Below are 23,371 nucleotides of genomic sequence, written 5' to 3' on the forward strand. Positions count from 1 at the left end.
TGTGGCAGCATGATTGCTTTTCCTTCCCTACTGCCAGAGAGCAAACCTTGCAGAAATCTGTTTCACCAACTATTTGCCTCGTGTTTATCTCCTGCTCCCAGTTACACTCATATTTAATTGCAGTCAGTGATAATTGAGGGCAACTTTTTGTTTGTTTGTTTTTCAATTTGGTGATGATATAATGCTCCGTCACATCTCAGCACCATGCAGGTGGCTGCTGCCTGCAGGACAGGAGCTGTGGGGATCCCAAGGAACGCTCAGGGCTGTCCCCAGCACCAGGAGCAGAGCAGCAGGGACAGCCCCAGGTATGGGCCCTCCCAGGGATGGGGATGGGCCAAGATGGGTGCTGGCTGTCAGCCCATGGCTGTGCAGGCCTGATGTGGAGCACGCCGTGTTGGCCCAGAATGGGCCCTAGGGCCATAGGCAGGGTGGGGGAGGCCGTGGGGGCCAGCAGTGCCTCCAAGTGCCCCCAGGGCTCTGACACACAGTAGTTCTTGTCGACAAGTGACCTTGGTGTGCTGATTCAGAGTTCATATCTACGTGAGAAGAAGGGTGCTTTGTTAATGTGCATTGCTGTTTGGTCATCTCTCCTTGAATTGTAGGACTGAAGGGAAGCCATGTGCTGCAGTTGGCCATGTACGATTGTATCAGAAGATATTATGTTGCTGTGCATTTGAATAAAAGTTGTGATTTGTTTATTTCAGCAGTTAAAATACCAGAATGTTTCATCCTCTCTTTGTCCACATCTTATGGTAGATGGCAAAATGCATTTGGGTTCATTTTCTTTCCTCTTCAGGTCTGAGTAAAGCCACTGTACCTTGTGCGTGGCAAAGTGGGCCCTCTACAACAATCTGTATTCAAAGTTAGCCAGATTTTGTCGTAAAGAGGTATTTGAAATAGAGTTCTGCTGTAACTGTTGGCTGTTCTGGCCAAGTGGTGTTGTTATCACAGGGTTTGGTCACAACATTTTTTAAGAGTCAGGGACAGGAAGATGTATTCATTCAAATCAACACAAGTAACTTCACTTGTATTGGTGATAGAAGGATGGTTGGACTGGATGACCTTAGAGGTCTTTTCCAACCCTGGTGATTCTATGATTTCTATGATTCTACATAAATAATGGGAATTTCTTCTCTTTCACTTAGGATGTTTTTGAAACTCAGAAAATAATAACAACGTCTTAAAAGCTACTTAATCTGTTGAACATTCACTGAGAAAGTACCCCTTAAAATTAGTCAAAATTGTTATAGTGACTGGAATTTTAAAATGCATTTATTTTTAGTCAGAAGTTCCCAATGCAAATCAAGTCATCCTTATGCCGCCAAGCCAAGGAACACAGCAGGTAGTGTATGATGAAACTGGTTTGCATGGTTTGCATTTCAGAATGTTAGCATCAGGCTTGGCTTTTCTTTTTCTCATGCGTCTGCTTTTGGCTTTTGTTTTTTGACACTAACAGCGAATTTGCTAGGCAGTGACATTTAAGTTTTCAGCAAGTTGTAAAAAAAAATCTGGTTTCTTTTAACTTCTTTCTTTGGTAGCAATCTATGCTTAAGTGTAACAGCCTGTATTTGACCCTCTTTGCATATTGGCCTCCCTTTCCATTCTCCCACAGTTGAAGTAGAGCTGTGGATGTTGTTATAGGCAGTACCATTTGACATGAGTTGTTGTTTCTGTTTATGTATTTATCAGAGAACATCATTCCCCAGCTCTAGCTCTCAGCTGAGCCCTTTAGAAGCCATACACATGGTTTGCATTAAAGTTGAGAGAATCTGTGCTAAGTTTAGAACTTATTTAATAAGAGGGAAGATCTGCAGGATAAATATGCTACTATGAGGAACGTAGTAGGCACTTACAGAAAAATAAATACCCAATCTGTCTTTTAAAGATCGGATTCCAAGGAAAATATAATGTAAATTTAGTAGAAATGAGCAAGGATAATAAACAGATAAAATGAGGCTGGGGCCAGCAGTGTATTTAACAAAGTGACTTTACATACAGTAAACATGCTCTGTTTTGCTCCAGCAGTGCACAGAGTCTGAACTGCTGAGAGATTCTAGGCTTGTGCTCTGCCCTATTAGCATGATGCATCTCGCTTCCAAACAAGGACCTGTCAGTGGCAAAGCATGTTGGGCTTATGCTGAATTAAACCTAAGTGCTTTGTAGGATGCATTCTCCTTGAAAACAAAACTCCATGTGAAGATAAATATGTTTAAATTGAAAAAGAAGGAAGCCAGAAGAACAGAGATTCCCTGATTTAGCAGAGGATATATATGGGAAGGAAAGGAAGTATTCTTCAGTGGGAATCTCGCAGAAGTACTACAGTTTCTGGGACCCTTCAAGACCCCAGCAGTTGCGTTGCCCATCAGACACATCTCTCTTCAGCCAACCATTGGTACTGAGGAATGGCAAGGCCAGTCCTCGGGTTTTACCCAAATTTTCTGGAAAGTATTCAGAAATCACCTACACAGCCAGAACGAGGCTCCTAGTTTCGTAGAGATTGATGTATTACTGCTACCCTAGATGTTTGGATGGGCTCAGGTGCCATCTTTTAAGCACCACTTATAAAGGAAGCCAAGCTTACTACAACAAAACTAACCAACAACTGGGCACCACAAACCTTCCTAGAGCTACAACAGGACAGACTGTCTAATACGCAGTGATGGTAGCCAAGGCTTTTAGCTCTTGCTACTCAGAGTTCTGAGGAGGAGAGCCATCATCTTCATTCACAGCCCGTCCCATGACTCCAGAAAAGCCCAAGTCATCCAGCACTTGTAAAGCCCTTTGAAGGTGCTGCTGAAATGAGCTCCTGGCAGCCAGCACTCTGCCCCACAGTGGGAGAGGGAATTTCAAAGTCAGTTACCACAGAAATCATTGCTATCTATTTCGCTTTATCCTTTCTTCTCCTCATTTTCCGAGTAAGTAGGGAGCCAGACAAAGCTGGTTGTTACTCATCTATGTTGTTCATTTCATTTTACTCATAAATCCTAATGTGTGGTTATCTTTTTTGTGTGCTCTTGTTTGCTTTCTGCTGTGAGATGTGTGAGATGGGTAACACATGCATACTTGCTGGAGGGGCCATAACTTCTTAAGGGTTTATTTGTTTGTCTCAAGCGTCATGCTGTGATCCTGCTAGAGTCTCTCCATTTAATTGTTACAAACAAATCTGACTGCTGCCCAGTTCTGCAGTTAGTATGCCACATTATAACTTTTCCCATATTTCAACTTACTTAAGTCAGTGGATCTAGTTAATTGGCATGGTTTCTTCTTGCAGATCCCAGCATTATGGGATTAGCACAGAATGCAGCGAGTGCTCTAGCAGCTTCCCTGCCCTCAGTCTCCATTCCCATGGATAACTAGGCAAATTCCTCTGGGCTGTGGTGCTCATACTGTGTGTTTACATACCTCTCGAATAGTGCAATAACATCTGTATACATTCCATTGCTTATTTTCAATTGGCAACAAACACGCATTCCCAATTTTCCACACAATTTTGTGCCAATAGCATTTTAATGAGGTACACAGTCACCCTACATGGGATACTTATTCTACTCTCCGAGTTATCACTTTCTTTCACTCCTTCCATTTCACCCGTTGCACATCAAGAGTGCACAAATCAGCAGGCATGCTCTACATCTTTTTAGTCAACATTTGTCTTCTATGGAGTGGCAATGGCAATGTGCCCATTGCTGGTACTTACATAGTTCTAGTTTATGTGCAGTCATTCATTAATGCTTACTTCCAGTAACTACTACTGCTCTAATGTTCTTGGTGAGTAACACCAAGCATTTGTTCCAATTCACACAAAAAGAACACAGTCTGTTTTCTGAGAATTATACATCCATATGTACAAGTGCAGCAGATTCTGGGTCACTTCTCGCTATAATGAATAATGATTGTACTTGTTCTCATCTTCTCTTTAAATGAATGAGGGGAGATGAAAGAAGAATGAAGATTCAGAGTTGCAGAAGGGTTCTTAATTTGAAGGCACTGTGAAAAAGAAGTTGGGAATCTATTCCTTCCCTTCTGAAATAATGGTTAGAGCTATCTTCACATCTGTAAAGCCACCACCATTTCTAATGGGAAATGTATATTTATGGGTATAGACTGAAAAGAAAAATACTATGCAATTATAAAGAAGTTGTATAATTATTCCCCATATTTCACTACTTAGAAATAGTGAGAAAATGGCTGGCCAACGTTTTCCACTACTATGGGTTACATGTTGAGTAACTGTTGAGTCATGGCCTGAACCACTGATTGAGCACCTGGGGAAAGGACACGATCAGCCCTGGGAGCACAGGTGAAGGCAATTCAGCTGTGTGACCAGAAGGGATGGAGCCTGGCTGCACCTCTCTTAGACCCCATTTAAGGGCTGACTGCATCTTCTCCAAATTGTACCAGTTCTTAATAACTTAAGAATAATTTTAACTAAAACAACTTTAAATTACAAATGTGGAGATGGAGGTTTCTTTTCCCAGATCATCAACTTGACCCCCTCTCTTTCTCGGTGTGTCTCATACACCTGCTGTCCATAAGAAAAGAATCTAGGTATTCATTCAACTGTTAGCAGAGGGACAAAAGAAGATAAAAAAAAGCTGTGAAGAAGCAAATGGACTTACGCAGAGAGCTATGAATTCTCCTTTGCCTGCTAAACTTCAATGACATAAGCAAATGGAAAGATGAGATTAACAAGAACCATGGAGTGAGTTGTGTAGCATGTTCCACTGAGCTCTGTGCAGGCCCGTGCTATGAACATAACTTAAACACAAGAACAAGTCATTGAGAAGACACTTACATTGATGTTACAGGGACCTGAAGATAAACTGTTAGTGTCCTCAATGGGCTGGAAACGTGGGCTGTGAAGCCTGAAGGTCTTGCTGTAGCCTAGAGGAAGTTGTGTATTCTGTAAAGCGTGCCAAACGAAGGATAGTATGGTGACATATATCTATTAGCATGTGTATTTACATATATGCATGAAAATGTTTATGCTTGCAACGAAAGTGTTTAGGTTTGGATTTATTTCTCAGGAAGAAAGCAGCTCTTTTTCTCTAGGAAAAGCTCATCAGTGCCTACAATGTAAAAAAATTCAAATGCTGCTGTTACCATATTGCTTTTCTCATGCATGTTTTGTTTGTAGGAAGCAGATTAAATGAGACTTCCACCAAGAGCCAGTTTTTTGTATTCCAATCACTTTGAGGATTTTAATTAGAAAAAGCATGAACATAAAATACTGCTCCTGAGAGGGACAAATTAACCAAGCCAGAAGCAACAGCAAATAACATCATTACTGATAGAGTAAAAAATCCACTCCAGTTGCAAAATTCTATATGTATAAAATCTCCCAGAAAGAGATTTCCCATTATCATGTAGTACTTACATCCAACTAACCAAATAGTTGCAGTGCTTGGCATACTGTCAGTGTGAGGAGAAAAACCAAGAAATGCTCACTAACAGCTGCTCTCAGCAATGGGCAGGTGCTGAGCCATGCAGGTTGCTGCACAGATTTCATTAAAAACAGAACTCAGCTCTCCTGCCTTGTGACAAAACTAAGTTTTAGTGTAATTCTTCATATCTCAAACGGAGATCCAGTTTGGCCTGATGCATCAGTGACCAGTCAGTTCCTGCCCTGTGAATTGTATTTTTTGCTGATTTCACTGAAGTTCTGATTTTAAAAGCAACATGCATTCGTTATCTAATTTGGTAGCATTTCTCCAGATCACTAAGGACATTAACATTGAAAAATCTAATTCAGTACTTGGTAACTGTACTGGATCCAAAAGGGAGCTCCCAAAGACTGCTTTCAAATTGCAATCCTGATGGGGATGCTTGGAGCTGATGAACAGTGCTTGCCACAGCCTCACCTTTAAAAATAAACTTTAAAAAGCATGTAGGGGAAGACATGGATTAGTGTAAGTTCTGGTTTATCATTTGAAATTCATTATGGCTTGTTCCAGCTTCTCCTCCCCTCATAAACACAGGGAGCTGCTGAGAGTGGAAACTACATGTAATTCTTCCATGATTGCTTTCAGGTGCAGCCAGAGCTGGGCATGCTCATGCCTGCCATAAGGGCAGCATGCAGGAAGGGATGCTGTGCTGGGAAGCTGGGAGAGGGGCTGTTGCTGTGCTAGAGGGAGAGAGGGAGGCAGCAGGGTGGTCACTTGCTTGGAGTGTGACTTCAGATGTAGGCTGTCTGGCATTCCTTCTGTTGTTTGCGTATTTTCTGTGACAAACTCAGTTTGTTATTTTTTTAATGTTAGATGCAAAACTACTGAGAGCCCATGTATTCTGATTGTTAATATCGTTGTTTCATTAAGTCTTTCAATTACTTTTTCCATAATGAGAGTCCTTTTGAACAGGAGTGTGCTACATTTCAACTGACTGCAGGGTGGATTTAGCTGCCATCTTCTGCAGTAAATCACTTCAGAGACTGTGTGCATTGAAACATCAAAAATAATTCATCTGACATCAGCTTTCTGATGATCCTTCTGAACAAAAACATGCTCTTGTTAATTGTTTCCACAGATGTTCATTAAAAACTAAAGAAACATGCTCTGTAAAGCAAGTTCAGATCCTGATTTGCATAACTCTCTTAAAAAAAGCTTGATAGAGAAATGGAATTACGTTTTCCCATTGGCTGGCACAGATTCACAGAGCGTGTTCTTTTGTGATTAATTAATTAGTAAGCTAAATGTAGAAGGCCAGTAAGTTCTGTTACACATTACTGTTAAAATCCTCTCTTGAGCTTCCCTTGAGAACATCATTTCCTGGCCAAATGTGCTGTTGGGTGACAAGACAAGAGGACAGCTTTGCTTTTTGGTTGTTCCTGCACCCAACTGCCTGGGTAGAAAGGAAGCAGCTGTCAATAGCTGAACTTCTTGCTGCTCTAACAGGAGCCATGTTGCAGAGACTGTGTTGATTATCTGTTAAATTTGGTCATGTTGGGAACTTGAACAAGACTTGGGTCTTCCAGTGACTGATTGCAGTTGTTTAGGGATGGATGATAAGTAATTAAACAGGAGATTCCTGGAAGCACAAAGCTGTCAAGATAATAGTAATAGAAATAAAATAATTTTTAAAAAAGCCCATTGCCTTGACAATCCATGGAAAATGTTGATGTAGTCTTCAATATAGCACGCTTAATTATCTCTTGAACTGAGATTTGTTGCAGTCGTTCTCATCTTCTCAATCTGCCTCTCCCATTGTGTTTTTCTTTTAATGTTAGGACTTGGCAGAACAGCAGATAAAAGTCATGGCATGTAGGTGCTGTCTAACAGGGATACACCCTAGTTGTGATGAGGAGGTGGCTGATCTCATGTAAGAGCAGTCACTGGGAAGCACTGTGTGGTACTGAGAGCCTAGTGCTTTTCAGCTGAAGGAAATAGAGGTGCTGATGGTAGAAGGGCAGAAAAAAATATTTGGGTCCAGCTGTATATGGCCCCAGAAATACCATTTCCCCCATTTGTTTTTTTCCTTGATTGAAGGGAATGTATAAACAGGAGGGGGTACAGCTGTTTGCAAGGGTGGATAGTGATAGGACAAGGAGGAATGGTGTTGAACTGAGAAGGGGAGATTTAGGTTGGATATTAGGAGGAAGTTTTTCACCCAGAGGGTGGTGAGGCACTGGAACAGGTTGCCCAAGGAGGCTGTGGATGCCCCATCCCTGCAGGCATTCAAGGCCAGGCTGGATGTGGCTCTGGGCAGCCTGGTCTGCTGGTTGGTGACCCTGCACACAGCAGGGGGTTGGAACCAGATGATCATTGTGGTCCTTTTCAACCCTGGCCATTCTAAGTATCCATGTGATAAATAATGCATTTTTGTCAGTTTGTTCTCTCTGCACACATCTATGCATGCTGAAATGAATTCTCTGCAAACTTTCTCATGCAAACAAAAGCAAATCTTCCTAAAACAATGCTGCAAGAACAAAACAAAACCCTGTATGCTAACTAAACTATATTTTTCTCCTATTTCTTCTGGCTGAAAAAAAACAAATTTACTTGAGCATAGAAGTTTTTTGCAATATGCTGTTTTAGGGCCAATGTATATACTTAGATAAATACTCCAAATGCCAGATATCAGCACATGCTGGGTAAGTGCTTAACAGTCATGAAACCCAGAGCCCTTGGACTGTCCAAACGGAAAGCAGTGTGATAAAGGGGACTTCTGCAAACAGAGCAGTAGTGAGGGGGTTCCTCTGGGGGGAGGCAGAGGATATGAGAGTTAATCAAATTTGCCTTGAATCTAAAGAAAGTCTTTTCATACTCTGAGTGCCCTGACCTTTTCAGTTGCTCATTACGTGGGCTTTCCTTGTCCACTGGGTGTCTCCCATTCCTGGCTCTCATCGAGAGAAGCCTTTGGTTGTGTGAGGGCATGCCATGTTCACAGAGACACATAATTTTGGAAACAATGGCTTTCCACCATGGGAAATCTACTGACTGTATCAAGAACAAAATAAACCCAAGCTTTCTCTTTACCTTGCAAAGATGCTTCTGCTAAGACATAAAAAAAATACCCATAAGTTGTCTGCTATGAACAGCCCCTGGGCTCTGTGGTAGCACCCCATGGACACAGCTTGCCCCTGCAGGGCTCTTCTCCTACCCAGAATGAAACCAGCAGTTTGCATCAGCATTGTGGATTTGTATGTTTCATCTGTGGTTGATGACCCTATATAAATTGCTCTCTTCAAACACCAGAAAGGTGCTTACAGCAGAGCAGGGTTGGTCTCACTGGTGACAGGATGTGGCCTCAAGTTGCACCAGGGTAAGTTTAGGTTGGATATCAGGACAAGCTTCTTTACAGAAGGGGTTGTTAAGCACTGGAATAGGCTCCCCAGGGAGGTGGTTGAATCACCATCCCTGGATGTGTTTAAAAACCATTTGGATGTGGTGCTCAGGGATGTGATTTAGCAGAGGGTTGTTAGAGTGGTATGGTTAGGTCATGGTTGGACTCAATGATCTTTAAGGTATTTTCCAATGTGAGCAATTCTATGACTCTAAATGTTTACCTGTGAGAAGAGGGTTAGCTTTACCAGATTTATGTAATACATTTCCATAGCCATACAGCAGAAATGACAGTTTCTTATGGGTGCTATCACAGAAATGCAGCATGGCAGTGAATCAAGCTACCTGCCTCACTTCAGAGACATTCTGAGCGTTGGTGAACTGGGAGGGGAAATAATCTGGGCTTGGATTTGAGTGTTGGAATGTCTGACGTTGGCACTGTCTCTAAATTAATTCCAAAGTTACTGAGCAAGTAAGTGTTAGCCAGGCTTGGGAAAAGAGCAGTGATAGGCTCCTTGGGTCAGGAAGGCCCTGAGCTGCTTTAGAACAATTGCTGCATTCTACTCTCCCCATTCTGTCCTTTATGTTTAATTTTGGCTTAACCAATTCCTTCCTTATTTCTGCCATTAGAAAAAATGAAAATAAAAAGGCTTGGCTTTGGAACCTGCAAGTTCCATCAAAGCAACAACATGTGCACAGGAGCTGTCTGTCAGACGACACAGCAAAACTGCATCAGATCCTCCAGGATTTCCTGCACTCCAAAAGAACAGTGTTGATCTGAATTGTCCTGTTTCATTCCAGAGTGCTCTACAGGACTCAGAATTAGGCCAACTGCCAGGTGATGGGCACAGCACAAAGAGGAGCCCCCAGGAAAACAGTGTGGCAAGAGCTGGAGGTCAGCACGTCTCAGATTGTCTTCCTGCTGCTGTGCAACTGGATGGGAGTGAATCTCCTCTGACTGCAGGGCCTGCAAGGTAAGAAATAAAGCTTCTTCCTGTTAATATAACCAAAATCCTGCTGATAGCTGGGGCTTGTTTGCTCTTTTTTCTGCTATTCAAAATCTATCATCCTGATGGATGGTGGTGATGACAGTCTTCAGAAATACCTGACCAAAGCAAGGCTACTTGCTGCTTACCAAAGTGACATTCTCACCTTGCTGCATAGCTGTAAACAAGGCTCTGGTTATTGGAGAAACCATTGGCCTAAACATTCTACGTTTCTTACTCACACTGATAAACTCTTACCTGAGACAGAAGAATGTTGACAAGTCTCTTGCACAGTCATATTGCTGTGAAGTAAGGCATAACTGTAAACAACTGCAAAATGCCATGCTCAGCTCTGTGTAACTCAAAACTATTAACCCAGCTGATATTTGTTCGTATTTTTTCTAAATGTCTTCCTTCACCTGATGAAAGCAAGAGATCCACTTTCAGAGCTAACATAGTTTTCAGTGTGAATAGGGATGGCAAAAGGCAATGTGATTTGGTTCCTATTAAATAACCCAAAGGGTGAACTTTCTTTGAATCATTAATACTTGAGCACTTGGATTTTCTCATGCTTCTAAGCTTCTCATCTGCTGTGGTGAAGCCTCTGTCTAATACTGGCTTGATCTTAACATGAGGCTGAATGCTTTCCTAATCATCAGTGCCCCTCAGGATAGAATGATAAATGCATTTTAGAACAGATAGCTGTAATCTGCTGGTAGATGGGCAGTTATGTTGTGGGCACCTCTTTAAGGGTTTTTCTGAACTTCTGTTTGGACTGGAGATTTCATTGCAGAATGACTAGCTGCATCTCTTTCAAGTGGAATTCACCAGAACACATCAAGAATCATAAGGTCTTCGTTTCTTCACATTCCTGCTTCCCTATTTAGTTGTTGAAGTTTAAGGAGTTCAGTCATGCCAAATGAGATATGGAGTGTGAGGTCTCGGCTGGAGAGCTCACTGTGGGTTTTAATACAACAGGGAGTGGTCTGTCCTGCTAGGGAGGTCTCCTCTGAGAATGCAGATAGCCATGAACATGTTGCAAAACTGAGCAGTGAGTTTTGTTCCTTAGCTTGTTTTGCTGACCTTGGCCTTGCTGTGATGGCACTGGGAGAGAGTAGAATTGATTCAGATGAAGTGCCTGTAATCTTCATACTGATGCTTTAGTATCTGACTTCCATGTATGGAACTGTAGCAGAAACACTAAGTTATGGCCTTAAGCAATCATTGAGCACCTGGCAAGAAGGCAGGGCCAGCCCAGGGGAGCTCAGGTGCATGCAATGCAGCTGAGTGACCTGAAGGGCTGGAGCCAGGATCCACCCCTTCCCAGCCCTCATTTAAGGGTTGGCAGTGGAGGTGAGGGGGATCTTGCTGGAGATCCCTGCCTACCTGAGGCCTTCCAAAGGTGAGCAGCTTCTTTCCTTTATTTCTGCACCCATGACTGCTGCTTTTGGGCTTGTCCTCACTTGCTGCAGTCTAGGACTTTGTCACCCCACTGTTATCACTGCTTTCTGTTACATTAAGTGTTACAAGGGCTCTCGCAGCAGCAGGTTTTCAAAATGTTTATTTTCTTATCTCTGAGTAGAAGATCTCTTCTTCCTCTTCTTGTGGTGGTGGAGTTAATGGGTTGTTAGTCTGATTGTTGTTTGAAAGCAATGGGCTGAGTGCAGTGTGTTAGCACAAGGCTGTGCTGTTACTCCCCAGCGTGGTCAGAACTGGTGTTGGGATGGGCAGGGTGAAACATAGGCTGTGGGTCTATGTCTACTTCTATAAATAAATACATAAAAATAGGTATTTCTATACTGTTGTGATTCATTTGCACTCTTTAAGAGTATTGCTCACAGAACGGCATAGCTGCAGTTCCTTAGGGAATCCTTGCAAAATCTGAATGCTTATATGTAGACTTCTAGCTTTACCCATCAACATCCAGCATCATTCCTGTGAGATGAGTGTTGTGGGTGAGTCACTGAGTCATTCTGAAGAGACTTGTGGGACTGTTGTTTCAGGAAGCATTTACTGGGCAGGGGCTCAGGCAGTTGCTTTCTGTTTAGCTGTACCCCTGGAGCTGCTGGCACACTCCTGGCTCCTGAGGTGGCTGCTGAGATCTGGGCTGCCACAACAGAAATGAAGACAATGAGCGGAAGCAGCTTTGAAGTTTCAGATTCCAGGCTGTGTGTTTCAGCTTTCACTCCTCAGTGCTGCTATGAATGCATCTTTTCCACCCTGAGCTGAACTGATAGGATCCTCTGGCCTATTGTGTTCTGATGGAAGATCTGCTGGTAGGAAACAGCTGTGTGCTTTTCTTTTTTTCAGTCTTTTGGGTGTCTCCCTTCCATCCTCCACAAGTTCTCAGAATGTTTCCAGCAAGTCTTAAACCCTCATGTTTTGGAATTGAAAATCACAGCATTGTTCAGGCTGGAAAAGCCCTCTTAGATTCATAAGGCCAACCCCAGCCCACCTCACCATGCCCGCTGCCCACATCCCTCAGTGCCACATCCCCATGGTCCTGGAACACCCCCAGAGATGGTGACCCCCCCCACTTTCTGGGTAGCTGTGCCACTGCATCACTGCTCTTTCTTAGGATATGTATTTCTTGATATCCTATGTGAATGTCTGTGACTTTCTGCTTAAAACACTTTAGGTCTGTTTCTTTAATCTCTAGTCACTAGTGCTGCAGGTTGAAAAACAGCATCATCAGCAGTGAATCTGTTAGTGAGATGCTTATTTCACAGAAGTTCTCTAGCACTGTTAGCAAGCCCCAGGCTTTGAGCTGGAGATATCACCATGCCTCACTGCTGGTGCACGTGTCCAGAGGATCCCAAACTGGACAGCCAGGAGAAGCAGTGCTTCCTGCAATTGAGCAGGCACGCACCCAGCAGCACTGCAGGGGATGAGCACACTCTGTGGATGGACTGGCTGCATTCCCAGCCCCATTGATGTGCACGCATCCCAGGGGACTCGTGGGGCGCCGAGCTTGTGGCTGTCCACATCCTGCTGGCTTTGAGGCAGGGATGGGGCTGAGACCTGGCTGTGCTCCCCTTTCTTCACGTTAGAACAATCTAATTTGGTCATATCCTAAGAACTGCAGGTCCTGTCTTTCGTTCTGCATGTGGGATGGGAAGGTAAAAATTGATTGGGGGTGAGAGGAGGAGAGGGGACAGTTCTCAGGAGGATTATAGATCATTTTCCTGCTTCACTTTTTCCTGAAATCTTAGATACACAGAGAGGGCGGGGGAATCTGGCTCATGCTAGCAGATCTTCGGGGATGATGGCTTTCTCATGTGTTTGTTTACAGTGGAAAATTCACATCGTGTCTTGCTCTGCCTTTAAAGTGCTGACTTAATTTCTTATTTCATTATTTTTTTTAAGGGAATGTGGGAATGATTTCTGTATTCCTCATTCATTTTCAAGATTCTCTAAGTGAAATTCCCCAGCACTTTGTGTCTGTGTGTGTGAACTCAAGATGCAAACCTTCATCTCTGGTGTCTTGGGAGAAACCAAACAGGGACCATTGAGAAGCAGCCAGGCCTGTGCCATGGCTACAGGGTGCTGTGTGCCCATCCCCTTCATGCTCAGATTTTGGGTTGCTGTGATCCTGGGAATGCAACCATTTGGGCCCTGAGTCACATCAGTTATGGATGGCAACTGTCTGTGACCTTTGGGCTTCATGGGCTTCAGCACGTGGTGCTTTTCCTTCACTAGTTGGGCTGGGCTAGGCAGGCAGAATGTCCTTTTAATGTTTGCAATATGTTTCGAAAGGAAAACGAAGAAGGAAAGAAAACCTTCTGTTATCTGTGATCTTAAGTTGTTAGATCATCTTCATGGGGAAGGTTTAACCTCTGGGAGCACCTTGCTTTCTCCCACACAGAGCAGGGAGCTGCTGCTGCCTTATCCTGTCCCCTCACCTTTGCTGTGGAAGGCAGAAGAATGCAATGGGCTTTGTGATGATGGCTGCTCGATTGGGGCACATCTTCCTGTCCTGATAGGATTTATGGGAGTTGTGAATTTGTCACATCCTTTAGGGTGCACACACCAAAGAGAATTCATCCAGCCCTGACCCAATAAACATCTCAGTAACTGGCAGTGCTCTTGTGTAGGTCCAGGTCTACTTTAACCAGACAAAATGCTTTCTGAAGGTGGAAGAAAATAAACTACAGGTATCAACTGGTAAATTTGCCACGTGCTTCCAAACCAGCAGCTTCTCAGTAATTAATATAAAACAAACACCTTGGCTGTACGAAGATTTAACTCACTCTTGCTTGTTGTTGTAACTGGAAGGGTAGCATTCAGTATGTTAACACCCATCGATGTGTGCTTAACTTCTAAGCCATGTGAAGGATCTGTTGGATGTCTTTAAGTGCGGTGAGACACTTGAATATTTCACATTAAATATACACCTAGGCCTTCGTATGGCTGCCCTGTATTTTATTTTTTACATATTAATTACATGTAGCTGTTATTACAAGCATTAATTATTCCTTGCAGAAAGGCTGCTTCTGCCCTGAGCTCTGACTAAACTGTGAGGAGCTCCAACATTCTTTGATGCTTTCTTGTTTGAATGTTTTAAACAATTTTTAAGGCAGTTTTTCCATTTGGATTGCCAGCAGAAGAGATTGAGAAACCACAAGAGAAAAACACATTTTTCCTGTATTTAAAAAGAAAATAACAAGTTTAGTCATAGCTTGATGTTCTTTGTACTGAGCTGTCTGAAAATACAGGCTCTCTGCAGGTAATTATTGATTGTTAATGTATTTTCATTTAGATTGAATTTTCGTAAGGAGAGAACTATCTTCAGCACTTGGAGTCATTTCCCTGTAGTGTTATTCCTTTTAGAAACAGTGGAAAGTAATGGGGTGAGGTGTGACCTTTGAGGCCATCAATTCCATCCTGTCCTCATGTAGGATCAGTTGTGCTTAAGTCATTCCCAGCTGTGTTTGGCTGATCATTAGAGTTCCTGCAACCAGCAAAGCAAGATTACAAAAAAAGTGGAAAGTAGTAGCATGTCTTCTCTTTATTGTTCTCTGTTAGCTATGGCAGGAGGAGAAACATCAGTGGAGACATCCAAAGGGGGCATCCAGATGCTATTTATTATGGTTGGGATCTAAAACCTTTGTATTCTGTGATAGGGTCTTGAGTGAGAATTGTTTTCTCCCCTCGAATCTGGAAGTTGTAAGTTTGCTGCTATTTAAGAAGTTGCTACTGGTGTGGCAGCAGGAAATTCATGGATGTGACTAATTCAGCCTTGTTCAGAAGTATTTAATGTTTGATAGCTGTAAATGTAAGTCTGACGTGACAAAGAGAAAAGGTCTTTGAGAAACTTTGGTCATTTGAAGTCTGCAAAACACAAATGCAGCATGATGTGTGATCTGCAGAATGGACGTTAACAGTGTTTTGGTCCTGGATTTATTACCATGCTTTCCTAACTCAGCTGGCAGATGGAGTTACTAGTAGATAAAGAACCACAGGTAAGCCATCAGGAGGAGCTGTTGCTGTGGATGGTGTTTCCTTCTCCAGCACTCAGCCTCCTGGAGCTCGGAGGGCTTCTTCCCTAGGAGCAGAGCTTGCTTCTGGGTTGGAGGATCCTGGCAAGTTAATTAGTAAGAAAACAAAGCTACAGAATGAATAAGGAACTGAAATGGCAGCTGGCTCCCACTTCTTTCATCCTGAACCCAACTCCATAAATCCATTTGATATCCACATCATTTCTATTCCCATTTTTACTCTAATCTGTAGTTGAATAGCTATAGCTTGGGTATACAGAATGCCGTGAGGTGACCAAGCAGGCTGCGTGGCTCTGCAGGCTGGGACTTTGGTTCTGCTGGTGACAAGCAGCTCTGCTGGCCAGTAGGAGGAAAAAGGACAGATAGACCTTCATCTTCTATTACTCAATACAATTACAGCAGTCCCTGTGGCTGCGTAACCTTTAGCTTCATGTGAAGTAGCCCTCTAGAAAGGTTTTTTCTGTACTGCTTCTAAGAGATGGTGTTGTTTCCTTTGGTACTTTTGTTGCTCCCTCAGTCTGGAATCTGTGATTTGGGAATGGTTAAACTGCATGTCACAGGCATGATAGCTGGTAGGCAAGGACTGAGGTCGTGTACTGGTGTAACGAGCCACTGCAGTGTGTGCCTGGTGTGTTCCTGCAAGCAGATTGCCAGCTCCTCAATGCATGTCCTGCATGGCTTTGAAATATCAATGGCATGAATTGTTTTTATTCTTTGCTTCTTTTTATTGATGTGAAACAAATGTTTCCACTGTTGGCAGCATCAGTGATGAAGGCTTCAGTAGCTCCAGCACTGAAGATGTACCTGACCCAAACTCAAGCACGTTGCCTTCCAAGGGGACAGGACAGTGCAGTATCATACAAGAAGATGGAAGAGATACGGGCTCTGATGCCTTACAGCAAGCTGCAGAAGCAAGGGAGAGATGTCTGCCTATCTCAGTGCCTGCAGAGGGCTGTTTGGAGGATGTCACAGCAGACCTTGCAAGCAGCAGTGATGTATTGCCAACCTCAAACTGCAATGAAGCAAAGAATGACAAAGAGGAGGGAACAGCACACGGTGTTTCTGAGGACAGAGGCCCCAAATGTGACCCGGATGCACCTGCTGCTCTGAGAACTGGTGGGAATGATCCTGGGAAGCCCAGCCCTCCTGCAGAGCCTACAGAGGCACGTTTGAGGGAGTCGAGGACCCCGTTGCAGAGTGAGCAGCTGGGGGGCAGGGGGCAGCTGCAGGTCAGCATCTCCCCCCAGGGTGCAGGAGCAGGGGATTATTTTCCTGCCCAGAAGGCTGAACAGGAGCTGGGATTTTGGGAAGTAGGTCAGGCACAAGCTGTAGTGCAGCAAGGTAGACTGAACACAGATGGTGAAGATGGTCTGCTAATGAGAAAGGAAACCTTAATCCCAAATTACCCACCAACAGGAGCAGTTGTAAATGCTGCAAGACCTGAGACCAGGGAGGTCTACAGCCTGCAGGTGGGGGCTGTAATGACAGGAAATGAGGTAACCTCAGCCCAAAGACAAGGAGCACCACCAGCAGCCTGCCCTTTAGTGCCAGAGCTGCCTTTTGACCCTCCAGATCTTCTCCCCGTGCCAAAGCTGGAAGAACCTTTCAGGGAATGTATGCTTGCAAACAACTACCAACATCCAATGAGAAGTGAAGCGGTGGGAACAGCCTCTGAGAAAGATGAAGCCATTTCTCAAAGAGAGCTTCCAAAGGAGGATGAGCTTGTTAGTGCTGAGCCTTCATCGTTTAAGCAAGGGGAAGAGCAAAAATCAGCTGTCAGAACTGAAAGCCAAAAAGATGAAGCCAGTAGCAATGAAATCATAAAAGCTGATGTGTCTGGAGTGAGGTCTGTGCTTTCTGAAACAGAGAGTGTTACCAGTCCCACTGAGGACAATTCCCTGGTAGATAACAGATTAGTGTTGGAAGAATATGCATTAAGAGGTTCTCTGAGCAGATCTATGGAAATGAATCGAAAGAGAACTGAATCAGTGAACCTAACAGGAGAGCAAAACACAACACAAGCAGAGGAGGCACGAGCAGACAGTGGGTTACCTGCGGGGTCAGATTTGGCAGAAAGACAACTGCTGAGCTCCCTTGGCATCCACAACGAGGATGCAAGAGAAATCCACCTGGGACAAAGCCCTGAAGCACCCAGTCCTTGTGCTAAGGCTGCAGCAGGTGAGCTGAAGGAAGGAGCTGTGGGAAAGCCCCTAAATGTAAGGGGTGACTTGGAATCCCTTGAAGACCACTCACAGTCTCTTGGCTGTAGAGCTGAACAGCAGCAGGGTGGAGGGAAAGCAGCCACCTCAAGTGCCCTGGAGAGCAGGGACAGCTTTGTGCTGTGCCCGAGGGCACAGTGCCTGCTGGGCTCTGCTTGCTGCCATACTAAGGATACAGCTCCAGGGCAGCCAGGCCGTCATGGGGCTGAGGAGGTTTGTTCAGCTGGTGCACACAGTTCACTGCTCCTCCACCCTGAGAACAATGGCATTATGCTGAGTGGGCAGGGTGAAGCCTGGGAAAAGGCTCTTGCTGGAGAAGCTGTGTTAGGGATTGACTGCCAAACAGGCAGTCAAGGACAGCCCGAAAGCAGCAGCAAGGCTGGAGGAAGTATGGAAACATCCACATCAAAGCCTGAACTTCAAGGCTCAAATGAGGTGGCAGAGATGGGAGGCTGTGCTGTGGGATACGCTGAGGAGCGAGTGGCTGCTGCTGGGCATGGTGAGGAGCATGGAGAGATGCAGCATGGCTCTGAGGGGAGCACAGAGCTGGCATCAGGCACCGAGTGCCAAGCTGCTGTGCTGACGCCAGCTTGGCAGGAGCAAGTGGCTGAAGAAAGTCACTGCAATGCACAAATGACCATTGCAGAAACTTTGCCAACTGAAGTTGGTACAGCAGAGCCTGTTCCTTGTCTGGCTTGTGTGGAAGGAGGGAGTGACAGCATCGAGGGGAGCAAACACCTTTCTGAGAGTAACAAGAAGAGCTCTTTGGAGTGCAGTTTGGAAGACCTATCTGAGCGTGATGAGCACAGCCCTTCAGAGACCCTGCAGGACAGTCCTGGAGATCCACAAGCAAATGCAGATGTTCTGGCTGCTCTTCCACAAGTGGAACAGGTAGAGAAATTGCTGACTTCAAACCCAGGACTCAAACACCAGGCACACCAAAGTGCACTGATGACTGCCACGAGAGCGGATGAGCAGGAACACAAAGATGGGCCTCTAAACGTTGAGCAGCTTTTGGAACTAACGGATCCCAGCAATGCATCAGAAATGCCTCCACACATGAATAAAGGAGCTCTGCTGGGTCCTGCAGAATTCCATTGTGGCTCCAGCACAGCAGAAGGAGAGGAGGAAGATGAGAGCAGTGCTGAGATATTGGAGGGTGTGTGCAGCAGCAAACACCTGCAAAACACTTCTGGTGTGACCGTGCTTAATTTGCAAAATTGCACTGAGCAAAACAAAACTGATCTCAGGGCAGAAGAAAGCTGCTGCAGTAAGCAGAACTCAAACAAGCCCAAGCAGGGCAATAATTCTTTGATCCCAGCTAGTCAGCATGAGGAAGCATGTCGGAGTGATACGATTTCTAAAGAATCTGACAAGAACGAAGGGCCAGTCAGCGTCTGCGGGATGAAAGGCAGCGCTGGGGAGAGCCACTCTGCTGCTGTAGATGCTCTTCCAGGAATGCAGCATTCAGCAAGTGCTGTTAACGTACAGCAGGCTTTGCCCAGTAATCCTGAAATAGCATCTACTTCTGATAGTGCTGGGAGAAGTGATCCTCAAATGGCCAGCTCAGGAATTCAAGGGGAAATGTGGTTGGCAAAAAGCTCAGAAGAAATGGAGGGTGTGAGTGCTGCTGGGGGCCTCCCCCAGAGGGGTGGGATTACGGAGGTGAGTGTGGAGGATGATGCTGGAGTTGAAGAAATGAGCAAGATGGAAAGTGCCAAAGGTCTGGGGGCAAAAGGGTGTCCTTCACTGCCCCAGGCACATGGTGAAGTGATTCCTGCTGATAAGTCCCATAAATCTAGCTGCATGCAACAGGCATCAGAGGAGCCTGGTTTGTGTCAAGCCAATTTTACAGCCCCCTCTGCACTGACCTCTGCATTCCATCATCTCAGCCAGCAAGCTGGAAGCAATGCGGACAGTGGTACTGAAGGGGAATCATTAAATAACAAGCTGGAAGCTATAGAGTTCCAGAACACACAAAGTAATACTCACGGGCAGATTGCTGCAGGTCTTCAGGTGTCCTTGCAATCACCTGGAGTAGGCACAGGGAAAGCAGCAAAGGCAGAAAACAGCTCTGCAGGGGGCCTGGGTGGGGATGGAGAAGGGGCTCAAGAGCAGGGAGTTCAAGGTGATGGAGACACACAGACTTTAAATGTGGGGCAGAGTGCTGGAAACTTATCACAGTTTAATGCTGAGAAGCTGAAGAAAGAGCTATCTGCAATTAAATCCAAAGAAACAAAAGGTGATGTAAACTTCAAAGAACAGCAGAGTGACAGCTCGGCAGAGCTTCTGCTCGCAGCCCCTGCTCTGGAAGGGAAGTTGCTGAGCCTTTCATCTGCTGGTAAACAGGGAAGCTGTAATGAGGAAATTGCAACCCGTATCTGCGCAGATGACAAGTACGGTGAGATCTTAGAGAAAGCTGGGAATGCAGAGCTAGGGGAAGGGGTTTTAAAGGAGAATAAGAACAGAAGGAGGGCAGAGAGCGGTGCTTGCAAGCAGCCTGCGGAGAGTCCTGCAAAGGAGCATGAGGCTGTGCCGTGCCTCTCGCTGGGCTCCAGCCTGCCGGACTTCAGGGAGCACATCAGCCAGATATTCAGGCAAACAGTCTGCAGCACGCTGAGCACCGAGTTACCCCAGCTGCCAGCAGAAAGCCATGCAGGCTGCATGCAGAGCCCAACGACTGAAGGCACGGTGCAACCATGTGGTGCTGGGAACTTCTTGGGGTCGGTCGAGGTGGGCACAGTATCCAAGAGCCCCTTGCAGGCAGAAGAACTGGAGCTGCCTTTAGCTCTGTGCACGGCTCCTGGATCTCTGCAGCAGGACACAGTGGCAGGGCTGCAAGGAAAGGAAAGCAGGCAGCCTGGTCTAGGCGAGGTTCCCTGCTTGGAGGGCTCTGCACATGCTGCGTGCACACCGGAGAACCTGCAAAAGGCAAATGCTGAGTATCTAAAGAGCAGTGGGATGGAAGGAGAGGCAGGGCTGCGTGCAGGTGGTGTGGAGCCTGCGTCGCTAATGGGCTTAGAGGAGAAGAAGCATGGACCGGCTGCATCTGATGGGGAAGCAGCTGAGAACTTCCATTTGGAGGAGAAGCAACAGCCCAGCACAGCCAGCATCCCGACAGCAGAGGACTCAGAGGATGCTGCTCCAACAGAGAGCTCAATGACAGAGTGCAGCACCAAGCCACCTGAGGAGGGTGTGAGCTGTCACAGTGAGCAGTGCCTAGGTCCTGAGCCAAGAGAAGAGGAGAATGGGTGCAGTGATCTGGACACCGCCACAAGCATCTCTGATGTGGCAGCTTCAGCCCTTCTCCCAGGAGGGTCTTACAGCTGTGAAAAACTGCCAGACAATGTTAGCATGTCACCTGGGGAAATTCAGGAGTCAGGCACCCAGAGCAATTTTATGCATGACGTTGAGGAACAGAGTGACACACGGGTGATGCTGGATGATCCAGGAAACAGGGAATGCATGGGAACATCAGAAGGTCCACAGGAGGAGAGAGGAGCCATGAGTGAGTTAATGGATTACTTAAAAAATGAAGCCAGCCAGGATGGCTGTATGCATACCAACTCCCAGCTGGGATCCAGTGCTGAGATGGAGGGAGACGTACAAGAGAACAGTGACACAGTGCTGAGCTCAGCAGAGGCAGCCACCGGAAAACCTGGAGCCATTCCTGAGATGGGCACTGAAAAACCTGGGGATATCCCTGAAACAGGCACTGAAAGACCTGGGGACAACTCTGAGACAGGCACAGCAAGGATGCTGGTCACTGCTGAAGGTGGCTCGGTGTTAAGCAGCAGTACTGGGGAGCAGGAGGCAGAGCTGCATGGAGACTGCTCCACAGCCACCGCCGGGATGGAGCAGGGAGAGTGCTCCCCATGCGCAGGCTTTGCTGGTGCTGATGTTCATCTGAGAGGGACAGACCTGGGGCATGAAGGCTCACTGCAGGACACCCAAAGGATGCTGTCCCCGCTTGCGTTCCAGGAGCCTGAGACGCTCGACCTCAGCACGCTTCGAGACACGGCTGTGGCAGGGCTGCCCACTGACAGGTACTGTATTTTAAATTGCTGCGTGATGCGGTTGTCAGGTCCCTGGTGCTCAGTAGATGAATGTCAGAAGTGGACTTGCAATGTGGGCAAGGACACTCACTGAGCTCTGAGATTCTATCTGAATCCATCTAAATGTGAACTCAGCAGGAGAGAACTGCAGTCGTGTGTATGGTCTGGGTGTGATGGGTGTCCCACAGCCTGAGGAGGGCTCTTCCCATTGTCCCACTGCTGCCCCAGTTCCCTGCCCTCATCTGCATGGATGTGTTTGTGCTTCCAGCGTTCACATCTCATAGCCTGAAGCCAGGCACCAAACAGCACTTCCCAGCCTGAAGTGAGCATGCTTTTGCCTGAGTTTTGGTGACCCAGTTACATGAGACCTGCAGCACACTAAAAACAAGCCCGAGTACAGCCCAATTATTCGCAGTTAGCTGTCAGGCCACCCTCTCATCCTGCTGTATGCTGGCATTCCACTGACAGTGCCTTTGATCACTGCATTATTCAGTGTTTCTAATGATATAGAGTTGTTTCAGACGTGAATTCCTAGCTGGGACTTGTGGAGTGCTGTGGAAATGTAACCACCTCCAACTTACCACTTCTTGCCCAGAGAGGTGGTGGTACCCATCCCTGCAAACACCCGGGATGAGGGAATGGGTGATGAGCACCTGATGGGGCTGTAGGTGTCCCTGTGCATTGCAGGGGGGCTGGACCAGATGGCCTTTAAAGGGCCTTTCCAACTCAATTCTATGAAAACACAGTGAGGGGTTCCTCCTGAGCCAGGGATGCAGACTGAATAGGATCTGGGTTTACAAGCAAAATGTGCTTTAAAAGAGCATTACCAGTGCTGGAAGCCTGAGCTATGTGACTTTCTCTTTAGGCTCTGCCTGTAAAGTAACAATGAAATTAGAGCAGGTATTTCTCTCCGGATCCTTTCCTCTTTTTACATTTCCCTTTATGTGATGGAAGGCTTCCCAGCCCCATAGTGTTGATGTTACCCAACTGCTTGCTGGCACAGCCAGGTTCAGGAGCCTTACCAGGCTGATACATGCATGTGCCTAAGCATGCGCCTTCCACCAGGGCGGGTGCCATTCTTTAAACAAATACCTGTGGCAGGCAGGGTGGGGCTCTGGAAACAGCTGCTGGCAATTCATAGAGTGGTTGCTTCATACTTGTGTAAGCTCCAGGAATGCATCATCACCTGTTCCTGCAGCGGGAGGGTTGGTGCCAGCAGCAGCTGCTGCTCTGGGGCTGTGGCTGTGAGTGGGGCCACGTGGGACACAGGGCATGCTGCAGCTCCTGGGGCTTGGGTGCTGGGGATTCACAGGTAGAGGGGAAGCTCTGCTCCTGGTCAGGCATGGCTCTTAGAGGAATGTTCATTTACAGTAATGCAGGTGAGAAGCAGAATGTGTTGGTTCAGCTGAGCTCGGCATGCTGTCTGCTTTGCTTTCACTCTGAGCTGGTTTTGAAGAGCTGAATTTAAATCATGCTCTCCAGGCACAGTGCTTCTAGTCTCAGAGTTTCCAGTTGTTTATTTGCCCTCTAATCATTGAAGGGGATATACCACTGTAGTCATGCAAAAAAGGAGCGTGTTGCTAAGAGCTGAATGCAGGGATTTGGGCCTGATGAAAGAAGTCCAGGGAGAAAGAACACTTCTATCCCACTCAAAAACAAATTCAGTTTGGAGATTAGGAATAACATCATCTCTGAAAGAGTGGTGATGCAGTGGCACAGCTGCCCAGGGAGTGTTGGGGTCACTGTCTCTGGAGGTGTTTCAGAGCTGTGGAAATGTGACACTGAGGGATGTGGGCATGGTGGAAATTGGTCAGGATTGGACTTGGGGATCCTAGA

General features: G+C 46.0%; 1 protein-coding gene across 7 annotated transcripts in view; it reads left to right on the forward strand.

Annotated features, from left to right (window-relative positions):
- Nucleotides 1-23,371, forward strand: part of TACC2 (transforming acidic coiled-coil containing protein 2) — a 115,357-nt gene that overhangs the window by 14,269 nt on the left and 77,717 nt on the right. For 6 of the 7 annotated variants that reach the window (XM_090145599.1, XM_090145600.1, XM_090145602.1 and 3 more), the window contains 3 exons: nt 1,283-1,342; nt 9,579-9,751; nt 16,022-21,526. In XM_090145599.1, coding sequence (XP_090001725.1) covers nt 1,283-1,342; nt 9,579-9,751; nt 16,022-21,526 — 5,738 coding nt within the window. The remainder of the gene's footprint in view (nt 1-1,282; nt 1,343-9,578; nt 9,752-16,021; nt 21,527-23,371) is intronic. The other variant, XM_031597365.2, reaches the window with a different exon arrangement.

Source organism: Phasianus colchicus, chromosome 8, assembly GCF_987193195.1.
Source record: "Phasianus colchicus chromosome 8, bPhaCol1.hap1.1, whole genome shotgun sequence".
Classification (NCBI taxonomy): Eukaryota; Metazoa; Chordata; class Aves; order Galliformes; family Phasianidae; genus Phasianus; species Phasianus colchicus.